The sequence below is a fragment of the Panicum virgatum genome, chromosome 5K (genome assembly GCF_016808335.1).
Source record: "Panicum virgatum strain AP13 chromosome 5K, P.virgatum_v5, whole genome shotgun sequence".
In the NCBI taxonomy this organism is placed as follows: domain Eukaryota; kingdom Viridiplantae; phylum Streptophyta; class Magnoliopsida; order Poales; family Poaceae; genus Panicum; species Panicum virgatum.
The window spans coordinates 52,686,283-52,713,419 of NC_053140.1; the positions used below are offsets into that span (position 1 = coordinate 52,686,283).

General features: G+C 48.8%; 4 protein-coding genes across 7 annotated transcripts; 3 read left to right on the top strand and 1 right to left on the bottom strand.

The window, feature by feature from the left end:
• Nucleotides 1-361: 361 nt before the first annotated feature.
• Nucleotides 362-5,507, top strand: LOC120708471 (2,3-bisphosphoglycerate-independent phosphoglycerate mutase-like). Of its 2 annotated transcripts, none has more exons than XM_039993743.1 (10): nt 362-527; nt 860-1,033; nt 1,562-1,689; nt 2,217-2,367; nt 2,462-2,665; nt 2,748-3,172; nt 4,286-4,478; nt 4,551-4,646; nt 4,786-4,941; nt 5,045-5,507. In XM_039993743.1, the coding sequence occupies exons 2-10, from the start codon at nt 872-874 to the stop codon at nt 5,207-5,209; spliced, it is 1,680 nt and encodes a 559-aa protein (XP_039849677.1). In that variant the 5' UTR covers nt 362-527; nt 860-871; the 3' UTR covers nt 5,210-5,507. The 2 variants fall into 2 exon arrangements, with proteins under 2 accessions (XP_039849677.1, XP_039849678.1); XM_039993744.1 differs by having other exon boundaries at nt 440-543.
• Nucleotides 5,508-16,125: 10,618 nt separating this feature from the next.
• LOC120708472 (protein PIN-LIKES 6-like) lies at nt 16,126-20,851 on the top strand. Of its 2 annotated transcripts, none has more exons than XM_039993745.1 (12): nt 16,126-16,484; nt 17,189-17,471; nt 17,624-17,703; nt 18,479-18,603; nt 18,698-18,819; nt 18,953-19,192; nt 19,289-19,363; nt 19,452-19,552; nt 19,653-19,705; nt 19,837-20,031; nt 20,191-20,312; nt 20,416-20,851. In XM_039993745.1, the coding sequence occupies exons 2-11, from the start codon at nt 17,277-17,279 to the stop codon at nt 20,310-20,312; spliced, it is 1,308 nt and encodes a 435-aa protein (XP_039849679.1). In that variant the 5' UTR covers nt 16,126-16,484; nt 17,189-17,276; the 3' UTR covers nt 20,416-20,851. The 2 variants fall into 2 exon arrangements, with proteins under 2 accessions (XP_039849679.1, XP_039849680.1); XM_039993746.1 differs by lacking the exon at nt 16,126-16,484 and adding an exon at nt 16,517-17,086.
• Nucleotides 20,852-22,664: 1,813 nt separating this feature from the next.
• LOC120708473 (pentatricopeptide repeat-containing protein At3g14730-like) lies at nt 22,665-26,093 on the bottom strand. The gene is made up of 2 exons (XM_039993747.1): nt 23,996-26,093; nt 22,665-23,348 (listed from the first exon to the last, which is right to left on the bottom strand). The coding sequence occupies exon 1, from the start codon at nt 25,978-25,980 to the stop codon at nt 24,322-24,324; it is 1,659 nt and encodes a 552-aa protein (XP_039849681.1). The 5' UTR covers nt 25,981-26,093; the 3' UTR covers nt 22,665-23,348; nt 23,996-24,321.
• On the top strand, nt 22,736-24,204 carry LOC120708474. 2 transcript variants are annotated; one of them, XM_039993749.1, is made up of 3 exons: nt 22,736-22,827; nt 22,927-23,383; nt 23,640-24,204. In XM_039993749.1, exons 1-3 carry the CDS (start codon nt 22,801-22,803, stop codon nt 24,128-24,130), a joined length of 975 nt encoding a protein of 324 aa, XP_039849683.1. In that variant the 5' UTR covers nt 22,736-22,800; the 3' UTR covers nt 24,131-24,204. The 2 variants fall into 2 exon arrangements, with proteins under 2 accessions (XP_039849683.1, XP_039849682.1); XM_039993748.1 differs by having other exon boundaries at nt 22,772-23,383.
• Nucleotides 26,094-27,137: the final 1,044 nt, after the last annotated feature.

A 27,137-nucleotide genomic window follows, 5' to 3' on the forward strand; every position in this document is an offset into this window, starting at 1 on the left:
GACCGCTGTTCCGTTGCACGAGCCCTAGCTCTGACAGGTAAGTGGACCCCACAGGGCGCGGCGGTAGCCGCCCACCATCGTGGCCGTCCAATACCAGGGGCATAAATATACAACTGGCGGATCTCCGCCGTCTGAATCCACACAAACCCGGCGGATGCCATTGCTTCCTAACTTGAACGAAAAGTTGCTCTCAAAAAAAAAACTTGAACGAAAAGTCTGTCTTTTCCTTTCCTTGTTAAAACAAAACATTTAAAGAAGAATATAAACTTTTAATACACACCAGCCGTTCGATGGCTCCACCCGTTCGCAGGGAGCGCCGATCCGGCCGTCCAGTTCTAATATCGCCGAATTAGGTCGAAGCACTACCATTAATAAATATAGCGTAATTATTAGTTTTTATATTCGCGCCCCCATGTCGCCGTCGCCTCTCCTTATTAATATCGCCGCGGCATCGCATCCTCGGTTCCATCGTCCCATTGCTCGCCCAGAGTTGTTCTTGTTAGGCAAGGCAAAAGCAGGAGCAAAAGGTGAGAACAATCTCAGGTTCCTCCCTCCCCCATTCGCGTGCCTTCGGTTTCTCGATGTTTGCCTGTTCGTTCGTCAGATCAACCAATCCTTCGCATCCGATTTGCGTCTCCTTTTCTATCTGGAATTGGGTCAAGAGATCTGGTTGCTTAAACACGATTAAGAATTAGATATAAGATATTTATAGGTTACCTGTTCCGATCTGATCTGTTATAGCGACGCCGTGTGGCGGATTCAGGAGGCGGGTGCAGATCTGTCTGGTTATGCTGCGGATTTGCTGCGCGTCTCCCCTAACCTGTTGCTGACTGTATGGCGCGGTGTGTGATTTTGACAGGTTTCGTTGGTGATGGCGAGCTCAGGGTTCTCGTGGACGCTGCCGGACCACCCGAAGCTCCCCAAGGGGAAGCCGGTGGCCGTCGTCGTGCTGGACGGATGGGGCGAGGCCAACGCCGACCAGTACAATTGCATCCATGTCGCTCAGACGCCCGTCATGGATTCCCTCAAGAATGTATGTATGGTTTACTTTGCACTTTATATTCGATATCATGGTTGTCAGGTTGTGGCTGTTGTTTAGTCGGCAGTTGGACTGGGGACCTTAGTTTTGTTCTTGGAAGCCTAGTGCTGAGAATTTGCGTTGCTCCAGTTGAGTGATGATGGATCTAACATGATTTTTTTTATACTTTTCACTGTAATGGCCATTTAGAATCCATATTGATTATGCATATGCAAATTCATAGCTGGCATGCCGTTTCCACTTGGTCTAAGCATCTGTACCCAATAATTAATGTTGAGTTTCATATAGAAGAACTGTCTGAAATGGTGACGAGCTGAAGTTACTGATGCTTTTTACAAATCATATCCGTTCAATTGATTGTTTGATCGCTGTCTCTGTCTGAACAATAAATAAGTTGGTGTAGCATGATACCTGCTTGTTTCTTTAGACAACTCTTAGATGAAAGATTGTGCTCTCTGTATAATTTAATTTGTAGGTGTACACTATTCATGCTTTAATTCACCCTTTTGTGCAATTTATCAGGGTGCTCCAGAGAGGTGGAGACTCGTGAAGGCTCATGGAACTGCTGTGGGTCTCCCATCTGATGATGATATGGGCAACAGTGAAGTTGGCCACAATGCTCTTGGAGCTGGTCGCATTTTCGCCCAAGGGTATGTTAGTTTTTATTATTTTGGATGTATGGTTGTAACTAATGTACAATGTGTTTGAATCTTTCATTGGGACATGAATGCCCACAACTTTATTTTGACCCACACATGGCAAGCCTCTACAAGTGATTAGTTGCCACAAATAATATTACGACGATAAGATTCATAGTATGTGTAGCATGGGTATAAGAGTGAACAGTACAGAGTTTGTCATCCTCCACTCCTTAACCAGAACAGAGCCTGTTAACTCTGTATTCTTGTTATCATTTGTTCTAGTTCAATTGATATATTAACAAATTTATTATTAGTATTTTACTTTCACCAACTGCTAACTAGATCTCTTTCATGTGCTGGTTGTGCTTTCTTTCGCTTGTTGGTGTACTTTTCTTTTCTACATTTGTATTCATACAGAGCAATCAAGAAATCAAACTTATTGTGCTATGTTATCTCTTTTGTATACATGTCAAATATAACAATAAGTCTTTCAGTCTCTGATCTAACTAAGTGCTGCATTTTTTCTGTGTATATAGCGCTAAGCTCGTGGACCAAGCTCTTGCCTCCGGAAAAATTTATGAGGGTGATGGGTTCAACTACATCAAAGAATCTTTTGAAAATGGTACACTTCACCTTATTGGGTTGTTGAGTGATGGTGGCGTCCACTCCCGTCTTGACCAACTGCAGGTCTGCTAAGCTTTCCTTGATTTATGGTCGGTTAAGTTGCAGAAATGGCTTGTCCTTGCTACAAGATTTATTTTTTCTTCTGGGTTCTGTTCAGCTACTTCTGAAAGGTGCCAGTGAGAGGGGAGCAAAAAGAATCCGTGTACACATCCTTACCGATGGGCGTGATGTTTTGGATGGCAGCAGTGTTGGTTTTGTAGAGACACTAGAGAATGATCTTTCACAGCTTCGAGAGAAGGGTATTGATGCACAGATTGCATCTGGTGGTGGAAGGATGTATGTTACCATGGACCGTTATGAGGTAAACACTTCTCATATTATTCAACCATTAATGTTTGTTGTCCACTTTGGCTTACAGTTCCTTTTTGTTTAATGCTTTACAGAATGACTGGGATGTGGTTAAACGTGGGTGGGATGCCCAGGTGCTTGGAGAAGCACCCCACAAATTCAAAAGTGCACTTGAAGCAGTGAAAACACTGAGAGCAGAGCCGAATGCTAATGATCAGTATTTGCCTCCATTTGTGATAGTTGATGACAGTGGCAAAGCTGTTGGTCCTGTATTAGATGGTGATGCGGTTGTCACTATCAACTTCCGGGCTGATCGCATGGTTATGCTTGCAAAGGCACTTGAGTACGCAGACTTTGACAAATTTGACCGTGTCCGTGTCCCAAAAATCCGCTATGCTGGGATGCTTCAGTATGATGGCGAGTTGAAGCTTCCTAGCCGTTACCTTGTTTCTCCACCAGAGATAGAGAGAACATCTGGTGAATACTTGGTGAAGAATGGCATCTGCACCTTTGCTTGCAGGCAAGTACAAACTGTTTGTGAATCTTTCTCTTGATCTTAAAGCACTTTTTGTTGTGAAATTTTATTTTGAAAACACTTTTTTTCAGTCATCTTTGTACTAAAAATACTTGTTAATATCTTTTGGCAACATAGCTCATTCATTGCAACAAATCTTATAAAAAGAGTACCTGGTACTACAAGTCAGGGTCACATGAAAACATGTTGTTGCTAATTATGTCCACTGCTTTATGCTGCATTTTTACCCCTCAATCTTCTGTCCTTCCAAGTTTTTTCTTGTAAAGTCCCTGCTCAATGTTGGTTCAGCCTTTAAAATATGGAATGACAATTTATCTGTATAATAGAGGCATGATATGCAGATTCAATCTTGGATCAACCTTTGAAATATGTAGACAATTTATATAAGAACGTGCACGTAGCGCAGTGGTAGAGCACAGAGGTAGGTAGGCAGCTGTGCACCCTTCAGGTGGGGAGTTCGACTCCCTGGTCTCATGGAGTAAAAAAAAGGCACTCGCTGTGATATTAAATTGGAAATGTGTGGTCCACTGGTGGTTGCACCGTGATACGCCTCTGCAGGCGTGCTCTCGCTGCCAGTGGCACATCCTGGATAGCCGGCGATCGTGGTCTTTTCTAGACCCTACGGAAGAGAACTATCTTTTGTGTCAAACCTTGGAGGAGGTCACCCCCCAGGGGTTGAGTTTTTTTATATATAAAAGGAGGCATGATATGCAGATGCAGTGTTAACCAAAATGCTAAATAGTTGATCGCCATTTAGCCAATTACCGGACTAAATGTCTGTTTAAATGGGAATGGCTGGCCACTTGGGCTAAACGACCACTTAGGCAGTTCATTTTATCTTGAGGCGGATAATATGTTTATTGCCGTTATTTGTTTGACATTTGTAGAGAAATCTTCAAGGTACAGATGAGGTTCAATTTTTTTATATGAAGATCTTAGTTTGGCGTTCTTGTGTTAACTGTGCCCTCATAAGTTGCTGATGTTCTGTACTGCAATTTTTTGGATTGATTTGAGTTTCATATTGGCATCGTGCTTACAACAGCACATTTTGACATTCTTTTGCTTAAGTGGCATAGTAACATTTTTTGTGTGCAACAGTGAGACAGTGAAGTTCGGTCATGTCACATTTTTCTGGAACGGTAACCGTTCAGGATACTTCGATGAAACCAAGGAAGAGTATGTAGAAATTCCTAGTGACAGTGGTATTACATTCAATGTTGCACCCAAGATGAAGGCGCTTGAAATCGCGGAGAAAGCCAGGGATGCTCTCCTTAGTGGAAAGTTTGACCAGGTAAACGATTCTGAAGTTTGTATTAAACTAGTATTTGAAATATATCCGTTGCTTAGTGTATTGCTGTTATAGGTACGTGTCAACCTGCCAAATGGTGACATGGTGGGTCACACTGGTGATATTGAGGCCACAGTTGTTGCTTGCAAGGCAGCTGATGAAGCCGTTAAGGTGAGAATGATCATTTAGTGTTTACTTACATTCATTTTTGTCTTCATTATCTGCATCTATGTGCATTGCACAGTTGACCGTATTTATATTGCGCTTTTTTTTTGCTTTTGCTCACTTTAATCACTACTCTTTTAAACAGATTATTTTGGATGCTGTGGAGCAAGTTGGCGGTATTTACGTTGTCACTGCTGATCATGGAAATGCAGAGGACATGGTGAAAAGGAACAAAGCTGGCAAGCCGGCGCTTGACAAGAGTGGTGGTATCCAAATTCTCACCTCACATACCCTTCAGCCTGTAAGTCCAATGCCCCCAAATCCTAGGCCGTTTGCAGTCTCCCTGCCCGCATGAGGCTCATGTTGATTGACCGGATTTTTAATGCCTCCGTTAATACTTGCAGGTCCCGGTTGCAATTGGAGGCCCTGGTCTGCACCCTGGAGTGAAATTCCGGAATGACATTCAGACCCCTGGGCTCGCCAACGTTGCTGCCACTGTGATGAACCTCCATGGCTTTGAGGCCCCTGCTGACTACGAGACAACTCTCATTGAAGTTGCTGACAACTAAATACTGGCCAATCTTAATGTCCAATTTTGCTGCTATAGTTTTGAGAATGCATCGGTGGCCATGTCATTGAATAATTTCTGTTTGCAAGCAGGCTGCTCAAACTCACGGAACATTGAGAGGAACACATTTTCGCCTGCACTTAGATGCTCTATGTATAACTTGAGATAATGCTCTATGTATAACTTGAAATTATCTCCTGTGCTGGCTTTTTTGGCAGTTTGATAGCCATTTTTTCGCAACTATACATCATATATGTGAGGCAGCAAAAACGTGCCTGGCTAAAAATTGCTTGATGGTATATTCTGTTTGAGTCGTGACTACGTTTTTACTAAACCTTCCTTTTGGTCTCATGCATTCGTGGCTCTGGGATGTACAATTCACCTGTCCTACACTATGCTACCAATTAACCAAAATATCATGGACACGATCCCAAAGCTTAAACCCGACAAATGAATCTGGGTAGCACTTCTTTGTTCTTACCTCAGACGAAACCTTGATGACCATTCCATAGTTCTGAAACTGTAGATTTCCTCAGACGAAACCTGACATGGATCTGACCGTGCAGATCTCTTCTTGGATGGTGTTTTGTTTGCTAAGGTTCCCCGCTTAGAGTAAATTCCAAAGAACTAGAACTAGTTTGACAAACACCTTCAAAACTACTATTATTTGCAGTATATATAAAAAAACTACTATTTTGTACATATGGTAACTAGAAGAAACTTGAAGTTTCTACGGCACCATGAGTCAAAATAGCTGCAGCTCTGTAAATTTACTCCTTTTCCTATAGTTGCGAGTGGAGAGTGGCGCATGCTCAAATGCTACTGGTCTGCAACGCGCGGCCGGCCCGGGTCATATTGGCCTGCACATCGAGCCCATCAGGTCCTTGGAGTGACCCGGGCCTAGCCTACAGGTCCCAACAGCTCTAGGCCTTGTTTTAATTTGCGTAAATTTATTGGAGTACTATAACATTTTTATTGTTATTTGATAATTAATATTTAATTATAAATTAATTAGGTTTAAAAGATTTGTCTCGGTGTGTACAGTTAAACTGTGTAATGAATTATTTTTTTAATTATATTTAATATTCTATGTATATGTCCGAAGATTCGATGTAATGAGTACTATTTGAAATTTTTTGAGAACTAAACATGCTTAAACCACTTCCAAAACGCTTTGCTTATGCCGCTTTTGGTCACTGGGAACCGAACGGCGGCCGTATGTCCAATTCAGCTAGTATGCGATGAACATTCACCGCACCGGAGAGCCGCGACCGCGTCCGAGACCGAGAGCGGCGGCGGCTGGGGAGGACGACGGGTTGCGAGTGGATGCGAGCCGCTGCCATCCACGAGACCACGAGACAAGAAAGAACCCAAGCCTGCAGGATCGATGACATGTCGTACGGTGAAGTCGGGGACAGTCTGCTGCCCGTCGTGTCTGATGTCTCCACTCTCACGAGCTCTGTGTTTAGGCCCTGTTTTTTCCAGTCTGTAAAAAAAAAAAAAGCCGTAAACGCATTAAAGTGAAAAAGAATCTTCCTAATTTGAAATACTAAATGAAGTCTATTTACAAAAATTTTTGCATGGTTGGGCTGTAAATTGCGAGACGAATCTAATGAGCCTACTTAATCTATGAAGTGCAACAGTAATGCTACAGTAACCATCCGCTAATTATTGCTTAATCATAGATTAATTAGCATCGTTAGATTCGTCTCGCGATTTACAACCCATCTGTGCAAAAAGTTTTGTAAATAGACTTCATTTAGTACTTCAAATCGAGAAGATTCTTTCGTAAAAAAATTTTGCGTTTACACCTCCCCTGAACTAAACACGGCCTTAGTTACTCCAACTCTTCCAAATTTTCCATCACATCGAAATCACATCGAAACATTAAATATAGCAAATGACTTATGCATGTTGTACTAAATGGTAGTTAAATAAAAAAATTAATTGTATAGTTTTGATATACGTTGCGAAACGAATATTTTGAGCCTAATTAATCTATAATAAAACAATATTTACCCTATACAAATAAAAAAATAGTACAGTGATTTTTGCAAATACTTTTCGCATATTTTTGCACAACACAACCAAGGTTCGTCCCAGTTTTTCCGCAGGGACTGAGGCAGCAGCGGTGTGACCCGTGCTAGTACTCCGCCGAAAGGCCGCCCAGATGAAGTGGCCCTTGGAAGTCCCAAGTGCCGGCGGCTTATACGACTACGACTACGAACGAGTCGCATGCCGAGGCAAACTGCAGGCACGTGCCGTGCGCGTCCTTGCACACCTTATAACGATGTTGTGAAATAGTGACCCGCCGATGTCGTCGTGGGTTAAGATTTAAGGAACTGTTTCCATTGAAAGTTTCACACATGACTGCGCGCGATCAGTGAGGCTGGAGACTTCCATTTTTTAATAAAGGCACAAACACGCATCGCTCGCTCCTTGAATTAGAAAGTGGCTTAATAATCCATCCGTGGGGTCTAGTAGCCACCGTGTTTAGCTCGCTAGTTGCTCCTGGAAGGTGAAAGCTGGAAGTCAGCGATTTCGGGAAATCTGATGGGCTGATTGCCATCTAAAGAAGCCGGTCCGGCGGTACTGATGGCCTCCTGTGACCCTAATCACGTGAAGTCCATTTTCTAGGGGTGTTTAGTTGCGCTCCGTAAAATTTTTAAAAATCATCTTTTTACATTTGAAGTACTAAACATAAACTAATCATAAAAATAATTACAAAACTCGTCTGTAAATCGCGAGACGAATCTAATGAGCCTAATTAATCTGTCATTAGAGGTTGTTTACTGTAGCATTAATGTAGCAATTTAGCGTCTGATTACAGTCTAATTAAGTTCATTAGATTCGTCTCGCCATTTACAGACAACAGTCGCAATGCGTTTTTTATTTCGTCTAGATTTAAGTCTCCATGCAAGTGCCAGAAAAAATTTGAAATTTTGAATTTTGGAACTAAACACGGGCTTAGTCAAACACGGGCTTAGTCAATAAGGCCGAGAAACCTAATGCTGTGCGCCTACCTGTCCGCCTTCGCGAAGTCCGTAGGGCATCCGGCATTTCCCTTTCGTCCGGAACAGTGCCGCGTGGCCTTCGTGCGTGCGATAAGTTCGACACCAGGAAAAAGCCTGACGACCTCACTGCCAGGCAGCAGTGCTCGGCGTCCACAGTGGGCGTCGACTTGGCTGGCGAGTGGTCGAACAGTGCTCGCTAGGCGCTAGCGACTTGTTCGTCGCTAGCTCGCACAGTCGCCGAGGGAACTTCTCTCACCCGCCCTCTTTCCAACGCATGCCGCTCTTCTCTCTCCTCCAAGTCGCCGGCGCAAATCGCCCACGCCGGGAACGGAAACCCGGCGCCCCAGATCGGAGGTGGCCGGCGCGCGTCGTTGCCCGCCCGCCCGTGGAAGCAACCGAGGGGACTCGCTGCTTTTGCCGGGCGCTTCCGTGCGGCGACGGCGACGCTTTGGACGCACGCGCGCGTTGGCTTGCCGTGGCCGCGCCCGCCGCCGCCCAGCGTCACGAGCCGGAGTCGCCTCCCCGGGGGAAAAATCTCGAGTGCTTTGGGTGGGCAGTGGGCTCGGGTGTCGGTTGCCCCGTCGCCGGCGCAGCGGCTGCTAGCTATCGTCCGCCCCACCGGAGCCTAACAATTCTGGGCGTGCACACCTGTTCATGTAATCTTGTGCACTGTTCGTGTCGCTTGCTTCGAAACAAGACGGGATAACTTTTTTTTTTAGGTTAACAAGATGGGATAACTTTGTATATCGCGTATGCTTCCTTCACAAGGTGAATACCGGCCATGTCTACCCTGCTCCTGTTGTCCGGCATGGTGCAGGGTCTCACCGTCGCTTGAGGCTACGTGCCTAACCATCTGGAAGCACGCACACGGCACACCTGTTCGGTTTAGGCTGTGTTTAGTTCGCGAAAAAACTTCGGGTTTTTGCTACTGTAGCACATTTCGTTGTTACTTGATAAATAATGTCTGATTATGGACTAATTAGGTTTAAAAGATTCATCTCGTACTAATCAGTTAGACTGTGTAATTAGTTATTTTTTCAACTCTATTTAATGCTTCATTCATGTGCCAAAAAATTCGATGTGACACGTATTGTAGAAATTTTTTTAGAACTAAACAGGACCTTACTTTAATTACCCTGCCCCTTACTACTAGTTCAAACAAGGTGTCTCTTTTAAGATTGGAGTACTAGAGCTGTGTTTAGATGGAGGGAAAAGAGGATGCGAAAAGTCACATCGGATACTGTAGCACTTTTCGTTTGTTTGTGGTAATTGTTGTCCTACTATGACCTAACTAGGTTAAAAAGATTCGTCTCGTCGTGTACATCAAAACTATGCAATTAGTTTTTTTATTTACCTACATTTAATGCTCCATACATATGTCATTTGTTATATTTAATATTTCGATGTGATGTCGATGTGATGGAAAATTTGGAATTGGGGGGAGTTTTTTTTTGAACTAAACACAGCCTAGCTCCTGCATCGGATGACTACTGGCCAGTGCATTATTAGTACTCGTATCAATTATCATCCCCTGCGCGCGAGTGCTGACTCGATCTTTGCCTCTTCTGTCTAAGCTGGTCCACCTCTGCAGGGCAGCGCACACGCGTCGCAGCGCCAACGAGCGCGCACAGTAGGCGTCACGTCGTCGATGACTAGCAGCTAGCTCCAGCCGCGTACCGAGACGTCACGTTAGAGCTCTGCACTTGAAGCAACTGTAGCAGAGCATTTAAAATTGGGTGAGCAAATGTCTATTAAGAAACTTACTTCTAAATTTTACTCATCTAAATATGACCTTCACTCCAACAAATTGAGTAAATTGGACTTTCATTTTTGTGTAGTGGAGGGGTTGCTTCTTGAAAATAAACATAGAAGGGAGCTTCTTTGGAAAAGAACCTAGAGAGGGGGATGTTTCTTTAAAGGCGGCGGGGAGGCGGCGCTCGGGAATGTCGCGGGGGCGGGGGCGGAGGCGGCGTCGTCAAAGACGGCGGGGAGGCGGCGCTCGGGAATGTCGCGGGAGATGACATCGCAGGTAGAGCGGGGGCGGCGGCAGCGTGGCGTGGTGAAGCGTCCCCCTCATAAGAGAAGACTTAAAAGTGATACAATATCAGTCCCAGGAGGCTGATAACACTTTTATTACATCAGATGGTACATCACCGTACAAATCTACGCGGAAGTGGGCAGTGAAGCGCCACTATCGCGAGGATAACAACTAACACCCACACAACGATATTAACTACGAAGAGGGGGTCATCAAAGTCTTGCGCCATACGAAACTTCCTGCGGGTGACCCTATCCACATGCAAGGTTGGATGCAGGACGGAACCTCTACTCAACATCTTCGGGGACGAAGTCTGGATCCTCATCTGTAAAAATTAAGAATGGGGTGAGTACAAACATACTTAGCAAGTCCAACCACACACACGGGGGGTACAATAGAATATAATGCACAGGTTAAATCAAGGATGAGACTAGGGTTTTATTTGCGGAAAGCTAATTTTGATGCAGGGGTTCATTTGAAAGAAAGGATTTTCAAAGCAAATTTTCTTGTCCCAAGTAACACGTAGCGTTGATCCACACAGGATCCCAATTTTAAGTTTCTACCGGACTCCTCATCCGCCGTAGCACACGGCACGACTACCGGACACCTTTCACAAAACAACTCACGCCAACCCATCCATTCCCAGAAGAAATACTAGTTATGTGACCACACCGTAACTCGCCCAGTACCGTGGGTACGATTATTCGAATAGATTTTAACTCTGCAGAGGTGTGCAACTTTACCCACAAGCGGGGTACCGCAACTCGATCACCTTAGTGTCGGTGCAGATCCCAACAAAGCCATTACCCACCTTAACTAGACCTGACTAGCCACCACGGGATTCACCAAGGGGTCATTGACCTATCACAGAGGTTTTTACCGGGGCATACGTCACACAGAACTAATCCCTTCTCCTTGATCACCTGTTGCTCTCAGCTCTCCTGATGGCTATCGGACTAACTAGTGGGATTTATGCTAAACCGTTGCCCATTCAACGGTCGAGTGGTTTGCACGATAATGGAGTTAGGTGAGATGACACACCAACTCGGTCCTTAGTTGTGACAAGATGGATATCTCCATCCCTTGCTCTGCCACACAGGCACGAGCACACCATTCAGCAATTCACACAGAAGTGACATCCATCTCGTCTACTCTCATCTTTCGAAATTCCACATTTTTCCCTTCCCACACACTCACACATTTTCCTTTTATAAAACAAATGGTGTTTAAGGTCCTAAGCGCTCTAGCAGCCATTAACGTCCAAACAAATCACATTCAGACATTAATCTAGGTGGTCAAGGAATGGTTATAACAAATCAAGGGGTGGCTATCCAACTATGTTTTCAGTAGGCAAAACACATGCAATTTTATAAAATAGGCCAATGAGTTGTGTTGTGTTTATAAAAACTAGGACAAAACATGCAGCAAAGTTCGGGATTGAACTTGCCGTCTTCAAAGCCTTCCGGGAAGTCCTGATCGAGGTACTGTCCTTCGGGTTCGGGGTCGCGGAACTGGTCCTCGTTCGCTTGCCCGCAGTACTGCTCGTCGATGGGTTCTTCCTCGTTCACACCGTGATCTATGACGCATACAAACAAACACACAATCAAGAAAAAGAAATAAAAATTTAATCGTTGAGCTCAAATCGGGAACAATTAAGATATAGAGATAGGAGCAATATTTTTGGGCGGTTTCCTAATGGCGTGGCCAAGACTATGTTAGGATTGGCGTGGTAAAGTTTCAGGTCGATCGGAGATTGTTTGGCGCATGAAATGATAGGTTGTATAAAGGTTTAGGGGTTAAATAAGGAGTCAGGGACCTGTTTGTAATTATTTTTGAGGAGGCAGGGGCTTGATTGGTATTTTAGAAATTATTCGGGTTCTTCTAAAAAAGGTCAGGGGTTTATTTAGAAATATGTTTATATGAGGGAAGCATTTATTTTTTTGAATATAATAAAGGGAAGGGTTTAATTTGCAAAAGGCTGATGGGTGGGAGGGCTCTTAAACAAATAGAGAAAAAGGCAGGGGGTTTTGTGGCAAAAATCCACCTTCTCCCTCCTCCCTCCACGGGAAACAAAGGAGGGGAGGGGCAGTCGCCTGTGGCGCCTGGCCGGTGGCCCTGGGCCATGGTGGCGGATGGGAGGAGGGGGAAAAGGGGCATGGAGGCGCGGGGGTTCGATCCCCCCCTCGATTTCGAGGGAGGAGGCCCGCAGGGAGGGGAGCCATGGCGGCGGACGGAGGCCGTCTCGGGCCGGCGCGATGGCGGCACTGTAGGGCCTGGCGGCGGCCGGAGCTAGAGGGAAAAGGGAGAGGGAGCCAAGGGGGTTCTATCCCCTACCTTGGCTCGGGCTGGGGTGCGTCGAGAAGGGGGGCTCCGCGGTGGCCGGCGTCCTGGAGGCAGCGGCAATGGCGATGGCGGCGGTGGGAGCTCGGGGAGGGAGCTAGGAGCGGCGGTGGAGGTCGTGGGGGAGATGAGCTACGCGGGGAGCCTCTTTATAGGCGGAGTAGGTCGGTGGAGGAGGAGCGAGGCGGTGGTGGCGGCCGGCGAGCTCAGCGGGGCGCCTTAATGGCGTTTGGCCGCTTGCGAGTGTCGCGGAGCAGCGCACGGGCGGCGAGGCGGTCGCAGGGCGATGGGACAGCTCGGGCAGGCGCGGCGAGCGGGGAAGGCGGCGCTGTGCTTGACGGCGGGCGGCGCGGCGAGCAGTGCCGCGCGTGCTGCGCGTGGGCGCGCACAGGAGTGGCCGGCGGCGAGGACGGGGCACGCACGTGGCCCTGCTCGCTGGCGGTTGTGGGAGTCCGGGCGTCGAGGTAGGCGAGCGGCACGGCGGCTCGGCGAGGCGGGGTGGCAGGGGGCGGGCGGCGTCGAGCTGCGGGCGGCGCGGCCGCTTGAGGCACGCGTGGGAGACGGCCGGGAGCAGGGGTGCGCGTGTGCGTGTGGACGGGAGCGGGGCGTGGCGGTGGCGCAGGCCGGGGTGGGGGCGGTGGCCAGCGAGCGGTGCGGCGCTTGGGAGCGCGCGGCAGAGGAGAGGGGACAAGGGGAGAGAGAGAGGGAGACAGGAGCGCCTGGGATCATTCCACTCCAAAGGAAGGAAAAAGGAATTTTAAATCCGTCCCTTCCCACAGGGCTTGACTTTCCTTACTTTCCCAACCCCGCTACTGTAAAAAAAAAAACTCTTTTGTTTTGAGACTATCGTAACAACAGGTAGCACAAATGGAACTCGAGAGTTTCTGCTGGGTGAAAGCTACTGCACTGCAGCTCAGCGCGGGTTCGATCAGCTATTCAGGTTCAGAGATCTTACGAGTGAGTCCTCTTTTGCTTGGTCAGTCCAACAGCGGAGGTGCCCACCAGCAGCCAGCCACTATGGACTAATGGACGTCCGAGCTACGCTACGATGATGGCGCCGGAGGAAGCATCGCGCGCGGTAACCATTCTTTCTCTGACCGGCCAGCCTTATCGAGATTAATCACATCAGATTCGCATCTAAAAGCGTTCCCACCATTGGAATAGGACTAGTACTTTTTTTTTGGCGAATTCTCTATCCATGGCTGGAACTAGGCCACTTTCCTGCCTTTCGTGACGATCGCTTCGTAACTTTTAAGTGCCCGGATCTTGTCAGCGTCTACCGTAAAGCGGTTAAGGTACTAGGTGTCGACAATCGCTCTTTGAGTGGGAACTAATAGTATGAACAGGGGGAGTTCAGAGAGAGAGAGCAGTCCCCTGAGTTAAAACTGTCAGGCCTTGTTTAGTTCGCGGAAATGTTTAGGTTTTGTTACTGTAGTATTTTTGTTGTTATTTGGCAATTAATATTTAATTATTAACTATTTAGATTTAAAAGATTCATCTTGTGCTAATCAGTTAGACTGTGTAATTAATTATTTTTTTAACTATATTTAATGTTCCATGTATGTGTCCAAAAATTCGATGTGACAGATACTGTAGAAAATTTTTTGGAAACTAAAGAGGACATATGTGGAACGTGTTCGGTTAAAAAAAGAATGTGGAACGTGACGAGATTAGAGGAGACTGACAATTTTTCACGGCTATAGGGCAAAGTAGGCTGTCCTAGCCATTCCGGGTCTGTATTTTTTTTTTACCTTCTAGTCTACTTTTTTTATTTTCCCTGAATGGCTGAAACACAGGCCCACATGCACGCACAGACACACAATCTCGCCCATTTTTTTTTACCTTCTTTTAGCTGTCGACAATAGCACTATTATTTCTATGACCAAAAAATATGCCTTACTTATGTGTGATGGAAGGGAATACATTAGGGATGCGTTTGGTTGGAGGAATCAACCAGGACAGAGCCGCTCCATTCCGTTTTTTGCGGTGTTTGGTTGGAGAACGTAGGGATGAACTCATCCCCGAAAGAGGAATATTCCGATTCGGGATGAGTTGGTTCGACAAAAACGACCGAACTAGTTCATCCCACTTCGACGGCGTTCAACTTCCGTCATGCGCCTCTCCCTCTCTCTGCTTCCTTCCCTCTCCCGTCCGGCAACAAGATGCGGGCTCCTGTGCGATTGAATCGGCGAGAAGTGCGGCCGGGGCAAGCGGCGCGCGGCAGGTGGGGCAGCCGAGCGGTGGCGCCGCGGCTGGGACGACCGTCGCGGCGCAGGGGCCGGGCGGGGCAGGCGGAGGGGCCGCGTGGCCGGGACGACCACCGCGGCGCAGGGGCCTGACGGGGCGGGCGGAGGGGCGACGGCGAAGCTTCGAGCGACGCGAGGTGGACCCTGGGCGGTGCAGTGGAGGCGCGGCCGGCGCGCGTGGGGCTCGAAGGCAAGGGCGGAGCCAGCCGGCGCGCGCGGAGCTCGGGGAAGACCGGGAAGCGCGGCGCGCGGAGATCCTGGCGGTGGAGGCAGCGCGAACCCGGAGCGGCGGCGCTGGGCGGACCTTGGGCGGAGGGTGACGGCGGCGCGGCGACCAGGGCGCGACGAATCTGGCGGCACGGGCGCGTGGGAGCTCCGGTGGAGCAGGAGCTTCTTCCGCGGGCGCGAGCGGAGCTCAGAGGAGGGCGGCGCACACGGAGCTCGACGGCGGGCGGAGTGCGGCCGGCTCGGGCGGAGCTCGGCGGTGGGCAGGGCGCGGCCAAGCCCGCGACGGCGGCGGGTGCGCCGGGTGCAGAGGCTCACGGAGAGGGAGGGGAGGAAGAAGACCAGTGCATGACATGTGGGTCCCACCAAACGGGTCTAACGGAATAAGAAGTCTGTTAATGCTCATCCTTCCAACCAAACAGAAAATGGAGCCACTCCATCCCTCCAACCAAACATAAAAACAGAGTCACTCCATTCCTCCAATCTGGAATGAAACCGCTCCATTCTACCTCGCTCTCCAACCAAACGCACCCTAGGACATCAACCTCAAGTTATCAATTCATTTCACTTTTCAGTTATTGCTATACAAAGTTAAAAAGATCGATTTAGTCTAAAACTAAATGAACGTATGTGTGATAGGAGTACCTGAAATGCTCCAAAGAAAAGCAAAATTTAGCTGCGGAAAAGCAAAATTAGCTGCGGAAATGCTCTACGAGTAGAGAAAGCGAAAAGAAAATCCTTCAGGTCAAAGGGATCCGCCATTATCACTGGCGCCGCCGGCCGCATGGCTACTGGCGAGCCGTCCGCGCGCCCGTCCCCAGATCCACACCACAGGAACCACAGGCAGCCCGCCAGCACGGCACAGCGAAGCTCTTGCTCTCGCGGTATGTCACGTACGCGCTCCATTCCACGTGCCTACTGCTAAAAAATTTGTTCTCGCGCCCGACCCATGGGCCCATGGCCCTCCCCTCCGCTACGGATTCCAGAGCGGATATTAAACGCGCGTGTATAGCAATTAGCAAAGCAAAAGCTCACAGCAAAAGCAACCCAACCGACCCGTCGTCGTCGTCTCGCGAGTCGCGACTCGCGAGTCGGGACTCGTCTCGTCTCGTCGTTTCCCCTCGGCTTCGACTCGGAGCCCAAGCCAACCCACCCCCCACGCCAGATCCCACCCCGCTCCGAATCGCCGCCACTTTGCTCCCTTCCAGCCCTTCCAGGCCCCGCCGCGCCTCCTCGCCTCACCGCGGATCAAAACCCCCGCGTAGCCAGTTTAATCGCGGCCGGTTCGAGCCCTTCGCGGGAGGTGTCGTTCACTGATTGCTCGGAGGATCTCTCCGCGGGGAGGCTCGGGCCCAGGACTCCCTCCCTCCCTCCCAGCTCCAGCGCGGGGTCCTCAACCTCGGCGGTCTAGCGGTGAGTTGAAGTTCTCGGTCCCATCTTCCTTCCGCTTGAGATTGTTTTCGGGTTCCGGATTCGCGTCGCGTGGGCGTGTGGGGGTAATGGCGTGCCGTGGTCGCGATCGCTCTCCATCGCATTGGGCGCTTCGCCATTTTTTATTTTGTTTCTGCTTGCTTGTTTGCTCTTTCGATGACATGGTGGCTTGTGGCGCTGGGATTCTGAGCTCGGTTGCATCCTGAGCTTCCGCGGAGGGTTTAGAGCGGATTTGGTAAAGCAGTTGAGGTGGGCATGGCGTGCCGAATCAAACCTGAGCCGTGGGATGATTTACGCAGCTGTGGGGAATCGGATCCCCCAACCACGCGAATTTGGAAAACAGGAGCAGTGGAGTGCTCGGGGATCGGTGTCGTCATTTTTCTAGGATTCGAGTTTGTTGGAATCTAGTTAGGTCATAATATCTCGTTCCGATTTGATTGTGTTTTCATCAAACTAGAAGTTGGTTACTGCTAAGCTTCCTTCGTCGAAGCTACTTGCCGTATTTGGTACGCGAATCCGGTGAGCTGAGTTGTGCGCGTTCCGCTCGACGGGCTCTGCGCGAACGGCGAGCTCTCTTCCAGTCAGTTTGCCCCTGAACAACCAGCGCCAAAAGCAGTTCCAGAATTTTCCTGATGTTTGCCTGTTACCTATATATTTTGCCTTCTAAGCCATTCATAATGTCACAGAGTCCTGATTGCGTGGGTCACGGGTCCTGAGCTGTGAAGGCAGAGAGACAACAAAAGTAAGGCTTCAGTAGCCGTTCCAGGTCAAGGCATGATGGAGAGGTCGCTGCTGGAGGCACTGGCCACGGCGGCACAGGGAGGCACATCGGGGACATCGGTCCTGAGCATGCTCAAGTATGCCGTGATGCCCATCGCCAAGGTGTTCACCGTCTGCTTCATGGGGTTCCTTATGGCCTCCAAGTACATCAACATCCTCCAGCCCAACGGCCGCAAGCTTCTCAACGGGGTGAGCTTTGTCTCTTGTAATAAATGCTAGCTAATGGATAATGGTATTGGATTTTGTTCAAAGTAGGAATACGTGGAGCAGTAGAGATCTTGATTGTGCTTTCCCTCTACCAAACTGGAGTATTAGACTGACATTTTCATCGTTTGCTGCAGCTTGTGTTTTCGCTTCTGCTTCCTTGCCTTATATTTTCCCAGTTGGGTAGAGCAATCACTATCGAGAAGATGATACAGTGGTAAGGATATGGATTGCTACTGTACCTCAAATTTGTTATTATCTAGTAACATAACATATGCTTCATACAAATGTGCTCTATGGTTGTTGAATTCTGATGTGAGAGCTATTGTCCAAGGAGTTGTTTTTAGCTAATATTCTGTCTACTTTTATGTGCCTCTAGCCCTCTATAGTCTATAATCAGAACCTCCGACCATTATTAGATTACATAAAAGTACAATGAAATAGTCTACTATTGTTGATCTTTCTGGCTGGGTCAATTTTTAAATCATGAACTTCCAAACTAACAAATCAGCTTAGCTAGCACCAATTCCTCCAAAAGGGACAAAAAAGGAGCCAACAGAAGTTGAAGGAAATGGGCAATCAAGTATTAATTCAGTTATTGAATTTAAGGGTCATTTGGTACTGTCTCTAGGTCAGTGGCGCTACTTTATTTATTTAATATACAGACAAATTGCGATCACTAGAGATTGGAGAAACTAGTCCATGTCATTTATTTTGTGAATTGCCATTTTTTTCTTACTGCTTACACTGGGAATATTTATCTTGTAATATAACTTGGTGTTATGCTGTTATAAACTATTCAATCCTCGTTTGTGGGGACACATACCTCATTTTCCTTTCCCTTCTGGCATGTATATGCATTATAAGTGCCAATTTTATTTTTCTTTTGGAATAAACTGCTTTAGGAGTATTCTCTGGAGTTCTAATTTGCTAAATAAGTTCTGCTTTTCCTTTTGTATTTTTCTAATAGCGTAATATTTTCATGTTTGCAGGTGGTATATTCCAGTAAATATTGTTGTAGGCGCAGTATCTGGCTCTTTGATTGGCTTTGTTGTGGCATCTATCATCAGGCCCCCATATCCATACTTTAAGTTCACTATTATCCATATAGGAATAGGTACCACTTTTGTTTCTAGAAAATAATTTGCATTTGTTTTTCTATTTATCATTCATATATCCAGTATTGATACAGGTCCTCGTGTTTTATGCAGGAAATATTGGAAATATACCTCTGGTCCTCATTGCAGCGTTATGTCGGGATCCATCTAATCCATTTGGTGATTCTGATAAGTGCAACCAAGATGGAAATGCATATATCTCATTTGGTCAATGGGTATGCTGTATTCTCTTCTCTTTCCTCAGCTCATACAATTTCATGTTTCAAAAGTCAGAATCACAACTTTCAAGATCACAGATACAAATAGCTGCTGGGATTGTTCACTCAATGGATCCTTTTCATGTTGCAGGTTGGTGCAATTATTGTTTACACATATGTATTCAAGATGCTTGCTCCACCACCAGGACGGACCTTTGATGGCTCTGAAGATGATGAACTTCCAGTCAAGGGATCTGAAGAGAATGCGGTGCCACAACTCGCCAAATATCCGATTCCAACAAGCACTCACACTAGTGCTGTACCAGAGGATGAGCCTTTGTTATCTGCTGGGGAAGTTCAAAAAGAATATGCCACTTCTGTAGGATCAAAGGTAAGAAAATGTAGTTATGGATTTAAGTTTCAAATGTCAGTGTGATGCTCTTACTTTGTGCTGAAGAAAATAAATAACCATGTTTTATGAATACAGATAATGGGCCATGTTAAATGTGTGATTAAATTCCTGAAAGACAAGCAGCTTCTCCAGCCACCAATTATTGCATCTGTATGTATTGCTGTTGCAGTATTCTACTAGTGTATATACACATCATTTATGCATTCTGCACCTTGACTTTATTTTAAAATATGCACAGGCTTTTGCAATTGTCATTGGTGTTGTCCCATTCTTGAAGAATTTTGTGCTTACAGATGATGCGCCTCTCTTCTTTTTCACAGACAGCTGTCTGATTCTTGGGTATTTACATGTCTCTTATCTGCTTCATTTTCAATATACAAATCTTGCCAATAAAGTTACCAAACTTTGACAAATCTTTGATAATATCTGTAACTTTCAGGGAAGCTATGATCCCGTGCATTTTACTTGCTGTCGGTGGCAATCTCGTTGATGGTAAGCACCTATTTTATTTGAAACTCTAGGAAAATTGCGTAGGAGATCAGCCTTAGCAGTTAGCATAACCATCATATGGGGTTTAGAGGCATTTCTTATGAATTTGTCTTTACTCATGTTTATTGCATCAGGTCCTGGTGAAGGAAGTAAGAGGCTTGGTGTGCGTACAACCGTTGCTATAATTTTTGCACGGTTGATCTTGGTCCCTCTTGCTGGGGTTGGCATCATCTTGTTAGTTGATAAACTTGGTTTCATTCCGAAAGATGACAAAATGTTCAAGTTTGTCCTGCTACTGCAGCATTCTATGCCCACATCAGTGCTGTCAGGTACGATAAGACATTAAGGAATACTACTTATCATGTGCTTAGGTGTACAGATTCCTCTAATAATGTTGTGTTAGATGAGATCTGTTTTGAGGGGTGGGGTCGTATGTTCCACATGCTAGCAAACCACGTTATGAAATCTGATTGTACATTTTTTTGCAGGTGCCGTTGCAAACTTGAGAGGGTGTGGTAAAGAATCAGCTGCAATCTTGTTCTGGGTTCACATTTTTGCCGTGTTCTCTATGGCAGGATGGATCATTTTCTATTTGAGCTTGCTCTTCTAAGTATGTCGCTCCCTCGTTTAGCTTTCTCGATTTTCGCATTTGCACCTGTGCTGCAAGACCTTGCTATTTACTTTGGTCTGATATTTAATCAACTGATCTGCAGACACCTTACCGCACAGGAAGATCTTTGAAAGAAAATATCATCCTAAGTATCACGAAAATAGCGACATTATATGTACAATAGCCTGTAAATCATGGTGACAGCTTCAGAGTCTGTGAATTGTATCAGCATAGATATACGGTAAGTGTGGTTCTGCTGCTGCTGCAAGCAGTGGGTGAAGATGGCACCGCGGTGTGTTGCCCTGCAGTTCACAGAGAACCATTTAGATAGGGATGCCAGGTTCTTCCAATCAATACCCAGCTTTTCAGTTTTTCTTTGTTCCAAACAATATAGTACCATGTGATCGTATTCAATCCTCGACAGGGTTCAAGTGTATTTGTCTGAGATGCCTACGTTGAGAGTTCGTGTTCAAATAGTGTAGCTGTACAGATACGTACCTCACCTCTTATGCTGCTGTCCATGCCCATTACGGTGTTTACTGTGAAACCCAACATCATGTCGTATCATGCAGAAACCGTGCCTGTGCCCATTGCTTCCCCATACGTATTCCATGGATCTGATTGTCAGAAATCAAGAACTGCGCGTTTTCTTTTTTGAATGATAAAGAATTGTTCGTTGCGGCACGCGCCATATGATTCCAGCATTTTTCTTGTCATCTTCTGACAGCTGTTCGTGGTATAAAGCTATTCAGATCTCAGATCTGTAGTCGAATGATATGCCGTCTGATCTCTCCATGTTCTTATAGATTCATGATTTCTCCATGTTCTTATAGATTTATGGATCTGGGGCCCTGCAGATCTGAACTAGAGCCATTGAAGCTTGGGTCAATAATTGCGTAACTGAAAGTGGTCCTCAAAAAAGTTTCTTTTAAGAATACAAAACAAAATAGGAAAGAGCTTGAGCTCTGCTGGAATAGAATAGAGTACCGAGATCCGAATCATGCCAGCGCAGTCGTACGCGCAGTTGCCGGGCGAGACAAAAATTTCCACATGGTCGAGCATCGCGTCAGATTCAGGAGAGTGTCGAAACTAATTGTTGGCAGATCAGCCACTCCGTTCGTCCGTCTGTGCACAACGCGATGGACGGCTTCAAGCGTATGCATGCATGGTGTGTTGCAGTACAAATGCGTATTGTAAAAGAAATTATGATTAAAGTACGTTTCTAAAGATTTTTACTAAATAAAAAGAGAGGAGGTACTGCATGACGAGCCTACTATAACTGATTTCTACGACATGAGGTAGTTAATAAGATCTATGTTTTTTTACGTTTTTTAAATTTTTATTTAAAAATCTTACTCAAACACCCCAATATGAAAGGATTAAATCCATTTTACTTCTCTGAATTTGTCGAGGAGTCTGGATTACCCCTGAACTACAAAACCTGACAACTTGCCCCCCTCAACTCCTAAAACCGGGCAAATCACCCCCTAGCTGGTTTTCACGGTGGTTTCGCTAATGTGGCGCTGATGTGGTGGTGGGCCCACATGTCAGTCCTCCCTCCCTCCTACTCACCGCCGCCTCTTCGCCGCCGTCATGCCACCCTCCGCCGCGCCTCCCTCCGCAGCCATGATGCCTCCCTCCGCTGCCGCCGTGCCTCCCTCTGCCACTGCCCCTCCCTCCGCCAATGCCTCCCTCCACCACAGACGGAGATTGGGCGGTGCGACAGTGTAGGAATGAGGCACGATCGCCGCCGTGAATCAAGGCTCGGGCAGAGCCAGAGTGGGCGGAGCTCAGCGTGGAGGTGGCGGCCAAGGTCGGGGCATGGACGACGCGCGGCATGGAGGAGCTGCTCGGGCAGAGCGCTGATGGCAGCCCAGCTCGACGGGAGGGCGCAGCGCCAGCGGTGGCGGAGCTCAGCGCGGCTCGGCGGCCGAGCTCGGCATGAGGGCGGAGGGAAGCGTGGCGAAGGGACTGAGGCGGCGGTGGAGGGAGGGGCGACAGAGGAAGGGAGGCGGCGGCGGCTAACTAGAGCAGGAGAGAGGGATGACTGAGATGTGGGGGGTCCACCGCCATGTCAGTGAAACCACCATGAAAACCAACCAGAAGTGATTTGGCGGTTTTAGAAGTTGAGGGAGTACAGATATCTAGTTTTGTAGTTCAAGAAGGTAATCCAGACTCCTTGACAAATTCAAGGGTAGAATGGACTTATTCCTATCCGAAATCATCCGTGCTCAAGTGGCAGTACTAGTCGGTATCAAGAAAAAAAAAACAGCAGAGCAATGCGTACACTCATGGCGACCATGGAACGGCCGTGTAAGCGAATGCTGCAAAGCAGAACGAAAGAAGCACCACTGGTCAAATGCAAGAAAGCTTGCTTCACATCGGAGCACCACACCGTTTTTCAGCTGTGCCCCCTAGTGCCAAAGGCCCACAGCTTTCGAATCAATTCCATGGCAACAGCAAAGCAAACACGGAAAAATCAGTCCCCATGTCATCTCGGAATAACTGTAGCGTGGTAAAGCACCCTATTGACGCAACGAATCTCACACCATCATTTTCAATGGTCTGCGTCGCCGTCCTGCTATCTCCTCCTCACCTTTCCTTCTTCACGCAGATGGCGAGAACGTCGGTCGAGTTCTGCGTGATCTCCGCGCGCGGCCTGGGCCGCAGGTCGTCGCTGCTCAAACCGCAGTGGTTCTCCGTCGCATGGGTTGATCAAAACAGCAAGTACTGCACCAAGGTGGACGCGTCAGGGAGCTCCAATCCGAGCTGGGGCATGAAGTTCTCTGTCTCGGCTGACGAGCATGATTTGAACAGCCTGCAGCAGATGGTTCTGACGGTGGAAGTGTACAGGAGAGAACCCATCTTCCTGAGAGAGCACCTCCAGGGAGCTGCAGTCGTCCAGATGAAAGAGTACTTTGACAAATTTGCGAATGGTGAGGAGCATGCGGGGCTTATTGAGGAGACTGCAAGCTTCCAGCTTAGGAGGAAGAAGTCAGACAAAGCTCATGGGTTTGTCGATATATCCATCCGAATCTGCAAGGAGGAAGATGTCCATGCTCAGTTTTCAGGTAAATAGAAAGTCATGTTTTTATTTCAAGATAGAACAATATGAGATGGTACCAATTGTGCTGATCGGAATTCAGCACAAGTGTACAACACTTCGAAAATAGATTTATCTACAAAGAATTTGCACAAAACAATACAACTTATGTTTAACCAATAGATCAAGTGATAAAAGATGACCTTAGCAAATATTTACCTTACTGAATTACAATACAATCGGCCTACAACTGAACTCAACTCTATTGCCTTGTGGATGTGCAGGGTCACATGATGGGTCAAAGTACCCAAACCAGGTCGGGATCACATTAGCTATAGAAGATGGCCCAGTTTATAATTATCCACCACTGCCTTCAAGCCATTATAGGGATCACAGTGAACGTAATGATATCTACGGCAACACCATGCCAACGACCCCTATCACTCAGCCAGATCCATCACCATCAGGAAGAAATAATGGCTATAGCAATCGACCCCCACTGATCCCACAAACCCTGCCACCTCCCACCTCAAACCCCAGTTACTTTTCGCCACCATATCCTGCTGCTAGGGGGCAAGTACCGCAGAACTACATAAATATGCCACCAAGAAGGTTTGCAGGTCAGAATGGTCCACCTAACCTGGGAATGGGGCTTGGAGCTGGAGCGCTGGCTGCTGGAACTCTGATATTTGGTGAAAACTTGTTGCCAGGACCAAATTTCAGTGATGGTCTTGATGGTGCGAGCTTAACTTTATCTTCTGATGCACTATTCTAACTTATGAGCTAATGTCAGTCCATCTGCTTGTAACAAATTGTTGTAGCAACATCTGAAAAGTGAGCATTCTACCAGATATAATGGACTTATGTTACTCAGATGCCTGCACTCCTCCATCCAACCTATCAACATGTGGAACATTTCATAGATCACCTCAGCCTCAGGATCACCATCCCACTTCCACTGTACTCTCACCCTACCTCAACCCAGCTGCAGCCAGGTGCAGCCTTCTGCACCCCTCGGCGTTTCATCTCCCCTCTCACCTCTTCGAGCTCCTCAAAGTTTCCCTCCCAACCGTATGTGTTGGCAAGCAGAACCCATCCCCCACTCCCTGATTCCTCTGCCATCATCAGCATCCTAGCTGCCTCTTGTGCTCTCTCCTTATCACCATGCATCCGGCATGCTGCAAGGTATGTCCGCCATGCACCAGCACCAACATCACCAGCCTCTTCTACTACTTTTCTCGCCTCATCCAACCTTCCTGCTCGACCAAGCATGTCAGTGATACATGCATAGTGCTCCAGCTGTGGCTCCACTCCGAACTCCTCTTTCATCCTCTTTAGAAAACCCTTACCTTCCTCGACAAGCCCAGAGTGGCTGCAAGCCGACAGTGCTCCCAGCAATGTTACCTCATCTGGCACCAGGCCTTCTTCTATCATCTGGTGGAACAACTTCAGTGCCTCTTGCCCCCGCCCGTGTGAAGCATACCCATCGATCATAATGTTCCATGATGCCACATCCTGTTGCCGTGTCCAATCAAACACACGACGAGCCTCATCCAGACCACCAACCTTCGCATACATGTCGGCCAGCGCATTGCAAGCAAACACATCCAGTGCACCATCATAGGCCAGGCCACTCGTTACGATATACCCATGCACCTTCCTCCCAACCTGCAGGGCTGCAGTCTTTGCGCATGCAGGAAGAACAGCCGCCACAGTCACTGCATCTGGCCACAATGCAGCACGTCTCATTCTTGCAAACAGACTCATTGTCCCCACGTGGTCAGCCGAGTACTGCAGCGCTGACAGCATTGAGTTCCAGCTGAACAGATCCTTATCACTCTCTGGCAGTGCCTCAAACACCCTTGTTGCATCGTCCACCTTATGGCACTTTCCGTAAAGGTCTATCAACGCATTACACACTGATGCCTCCCTGTCAAATCCTGATTTCACCAACAAACCATGAACCGCCGCCCCGCGCCCGAAATCTGCTCTCGCGGTACAAACCGATAGGATCCCGGTGATGGTGAAGCTGCTGATCTCCACATCTCCCTCCTCCCTCATCTTCCGAAAGCACTCCGTGGCATGGTCAAAGCACCCGAGCTTCGCGAACCCATTGACCATGGCGTTCCACACGACGACATCCGGATCGGTCAATTCGTCGAACAGGCGGTATGCGTGGTCGGCGAGGCCGAACCGCAGGCACCCCCGGAGCAGAGCGCTAGCGCAGAAGAGGTCGTGAGCGAGGCCGCAGCGTAGGGCGAGGCCGTGGAGCGCGAGCAGGTGCGGCGGGGAGGGGGCCGAGGAGAAGAGGGGAGGGAAGGAGAAAGCGTCGGGGGAGTGGGCGAGGCGGAGGCGGCGGAAGAGCGGGAGCGCGAGCGCGTGCGGCAGGGAGAGCGCCGCATTGTAGCAGGGGAGCGGGTCGGAGGGCGCGAGGAGGAGCGGGATGGCGGGGCGCAGCGCCGCCGGGGCGCGCGCGTAGAGGGAGACGAGGGAGGTGAGCGCGGCGGGGGAGGCCGCGAGGCGGCCGGACACGACGAGGTGCGCGTGGAGCGGGAGGAGGAGGCGCGCGGAGGGAGGGTCCGCGCGGGAGAGGATGGCTCGGAGCGGGACGCGCAGCGCCGCCATCTCTTTTGGCTGCGGCTGCGGCGGGCGGCCGGTGCCCGGTGGGCGGCGGCGGCGTTGGTCTGCGACTGCGAGGCGTGGGGATTTGAACGTCCCGGTGCCCGCGGCATGTCGGCCTAGTTCGCACGAATTGGGCCGGCCGCCAAGGTGGGCTGACAAGCATTGGCGAAACTGTCCGCCGAGAAAATGATTGCGTGCACTCCCGTGAAAGAAAGAAAGAAAGGAAGGAAGGATCCGGGTGACGGTGGCGGTGGCGGTGGTGGTGGGGATCTCGGCCTCCGGCGGGTGACACGGGCTCCTGGATTCGTGCTCCCGGTATCCTCACTTTGCAGGCGCCAACAGCGTCAAAAAGGTTAAAGAATGAGAGGGCATGGGCCAGTTCAGATGGGACTTTATTTGCCCCAGGCCGGACCCGGCCGGGACCGGGAGGGGGGCCCTCGTGTCTGTGGGGGCCGCAACAACCTGACAGCTCGGTGCGTGGCACGGCGTGGCATTTCTGGGCGCGCTCTGGCGCTGCTGCGTGTTGCGACGCATATGGCGTCGGCGCCGAGGAATCGTCAGCCTCCGTTTCTACTGTCCTTGGTGTGATAGCGGCATCCGCCAGTCCGCCGGCGGGCGGAAGCGCAGCCGCGGCGGTTTGCCTCCGACCGAGCCGGAGCTTGCTGGACGGCGCCGCGGCGGCACGCTGCCAGTACAAGGCCGGCGCGACGCCGACGCGCGTCGGCCGCTTTTGGCTGGCCCCTGCACACGACAAGCGGATCCTCCGGATTCACCCAGGTAACATGCGCGAGCTCTGGGCTGCTCCCCGACCCAACCGTGGCGACGTACGGGCAATGCCAATGCCAGCCATGCCGTGCCCGGGCGCATCCTATGCACAGCGTCAGCGCGCTCTGTCATCGCGCCCAGTTCACAATGGATCGATCGGCTTGGGCGAGGCGCGGCGAGCACGAGCTAGCATTGGTCCCCGAACAGCGAAACGTGGCGCCGATTCCACCTTTTCCCCACTGACCCCGGCCCTCTACTATTTCCTCGCGTGGAGCATGTCACCGTGCACCAGCCTTGCGAGTAGGCTCGCCGCCGCCCCCGCGCGCGGGAGAGCCTCCATGTCCATGTGCGCCTGCCCCTGATTCCGACATAGGCTAGCTCCTCCCCCCACCTTA

Bases quoted from the DNA above. Each gene is read 5' to 3' on its own strand.
- LOC120708471 (XM_039993743.1), top strand. From the start codon at position 872: ATGGCGAGCTCAGGGTTCTCGTGGACGCTGCCGGACCACCCGAAGCTC. The intron at 2,666-2,747 runs GTAAACACTTCT...AATGCTTTACAG, and splicing joins TTACCATGGACCGTTATGAG to AATGACTGGGATGTGGTTAA. The intron at 4,942-5,044 runs GTAAGTCCAATG...TAATACTTGCAG, and splicing joins CCTCACATACCCTTCAGCCT to GTCCCGGTTGCAATTGGAGG.
- LOC120708472 (XM_039993745.1), top strand. From the start codon at position 17,277: ATGATGGAGAGGTCGCTGCTGGAGGCACTGGCCACGGCGGCACAGGGA. The intron at 17,472-17,623 runs GTGAGCTTTGTC...CGTTTGCTGCAG, and splicing joins GCCGCAAGCTTCTCAACGGG to CTTGTGTTTTCGCTTCTGCT. The intron at 19,364-19,451 runs GTATGTATTGCT...AAATATGCACAG, and splicing joins AGCCACCAATTATTGCATCT to GCTTTTGCAATTGTCATTGG.
- LOC120708474 (XM_039993748.1), top strand. From the start codon at position 22,801: ATGTCATCTCGGAATAACTGTAGCGTGGTAAAGCACCCTATTGACGCA. The intron at 23,384-23,639 runs GTAAATAGAAAG...GTGGATGTGCAG, and splicing joins TGTCCATGCTCAGTTTTCAG to GGTCACATGATGGGTCAAAG.
- LOC120708473 (XM_039993747.1), bottom strand. From the start codon at position 25,980: ATGGCGGCGCTGCGCGTCCCGCTCCGAGCCATCCTCTCCCGCGCGGAC.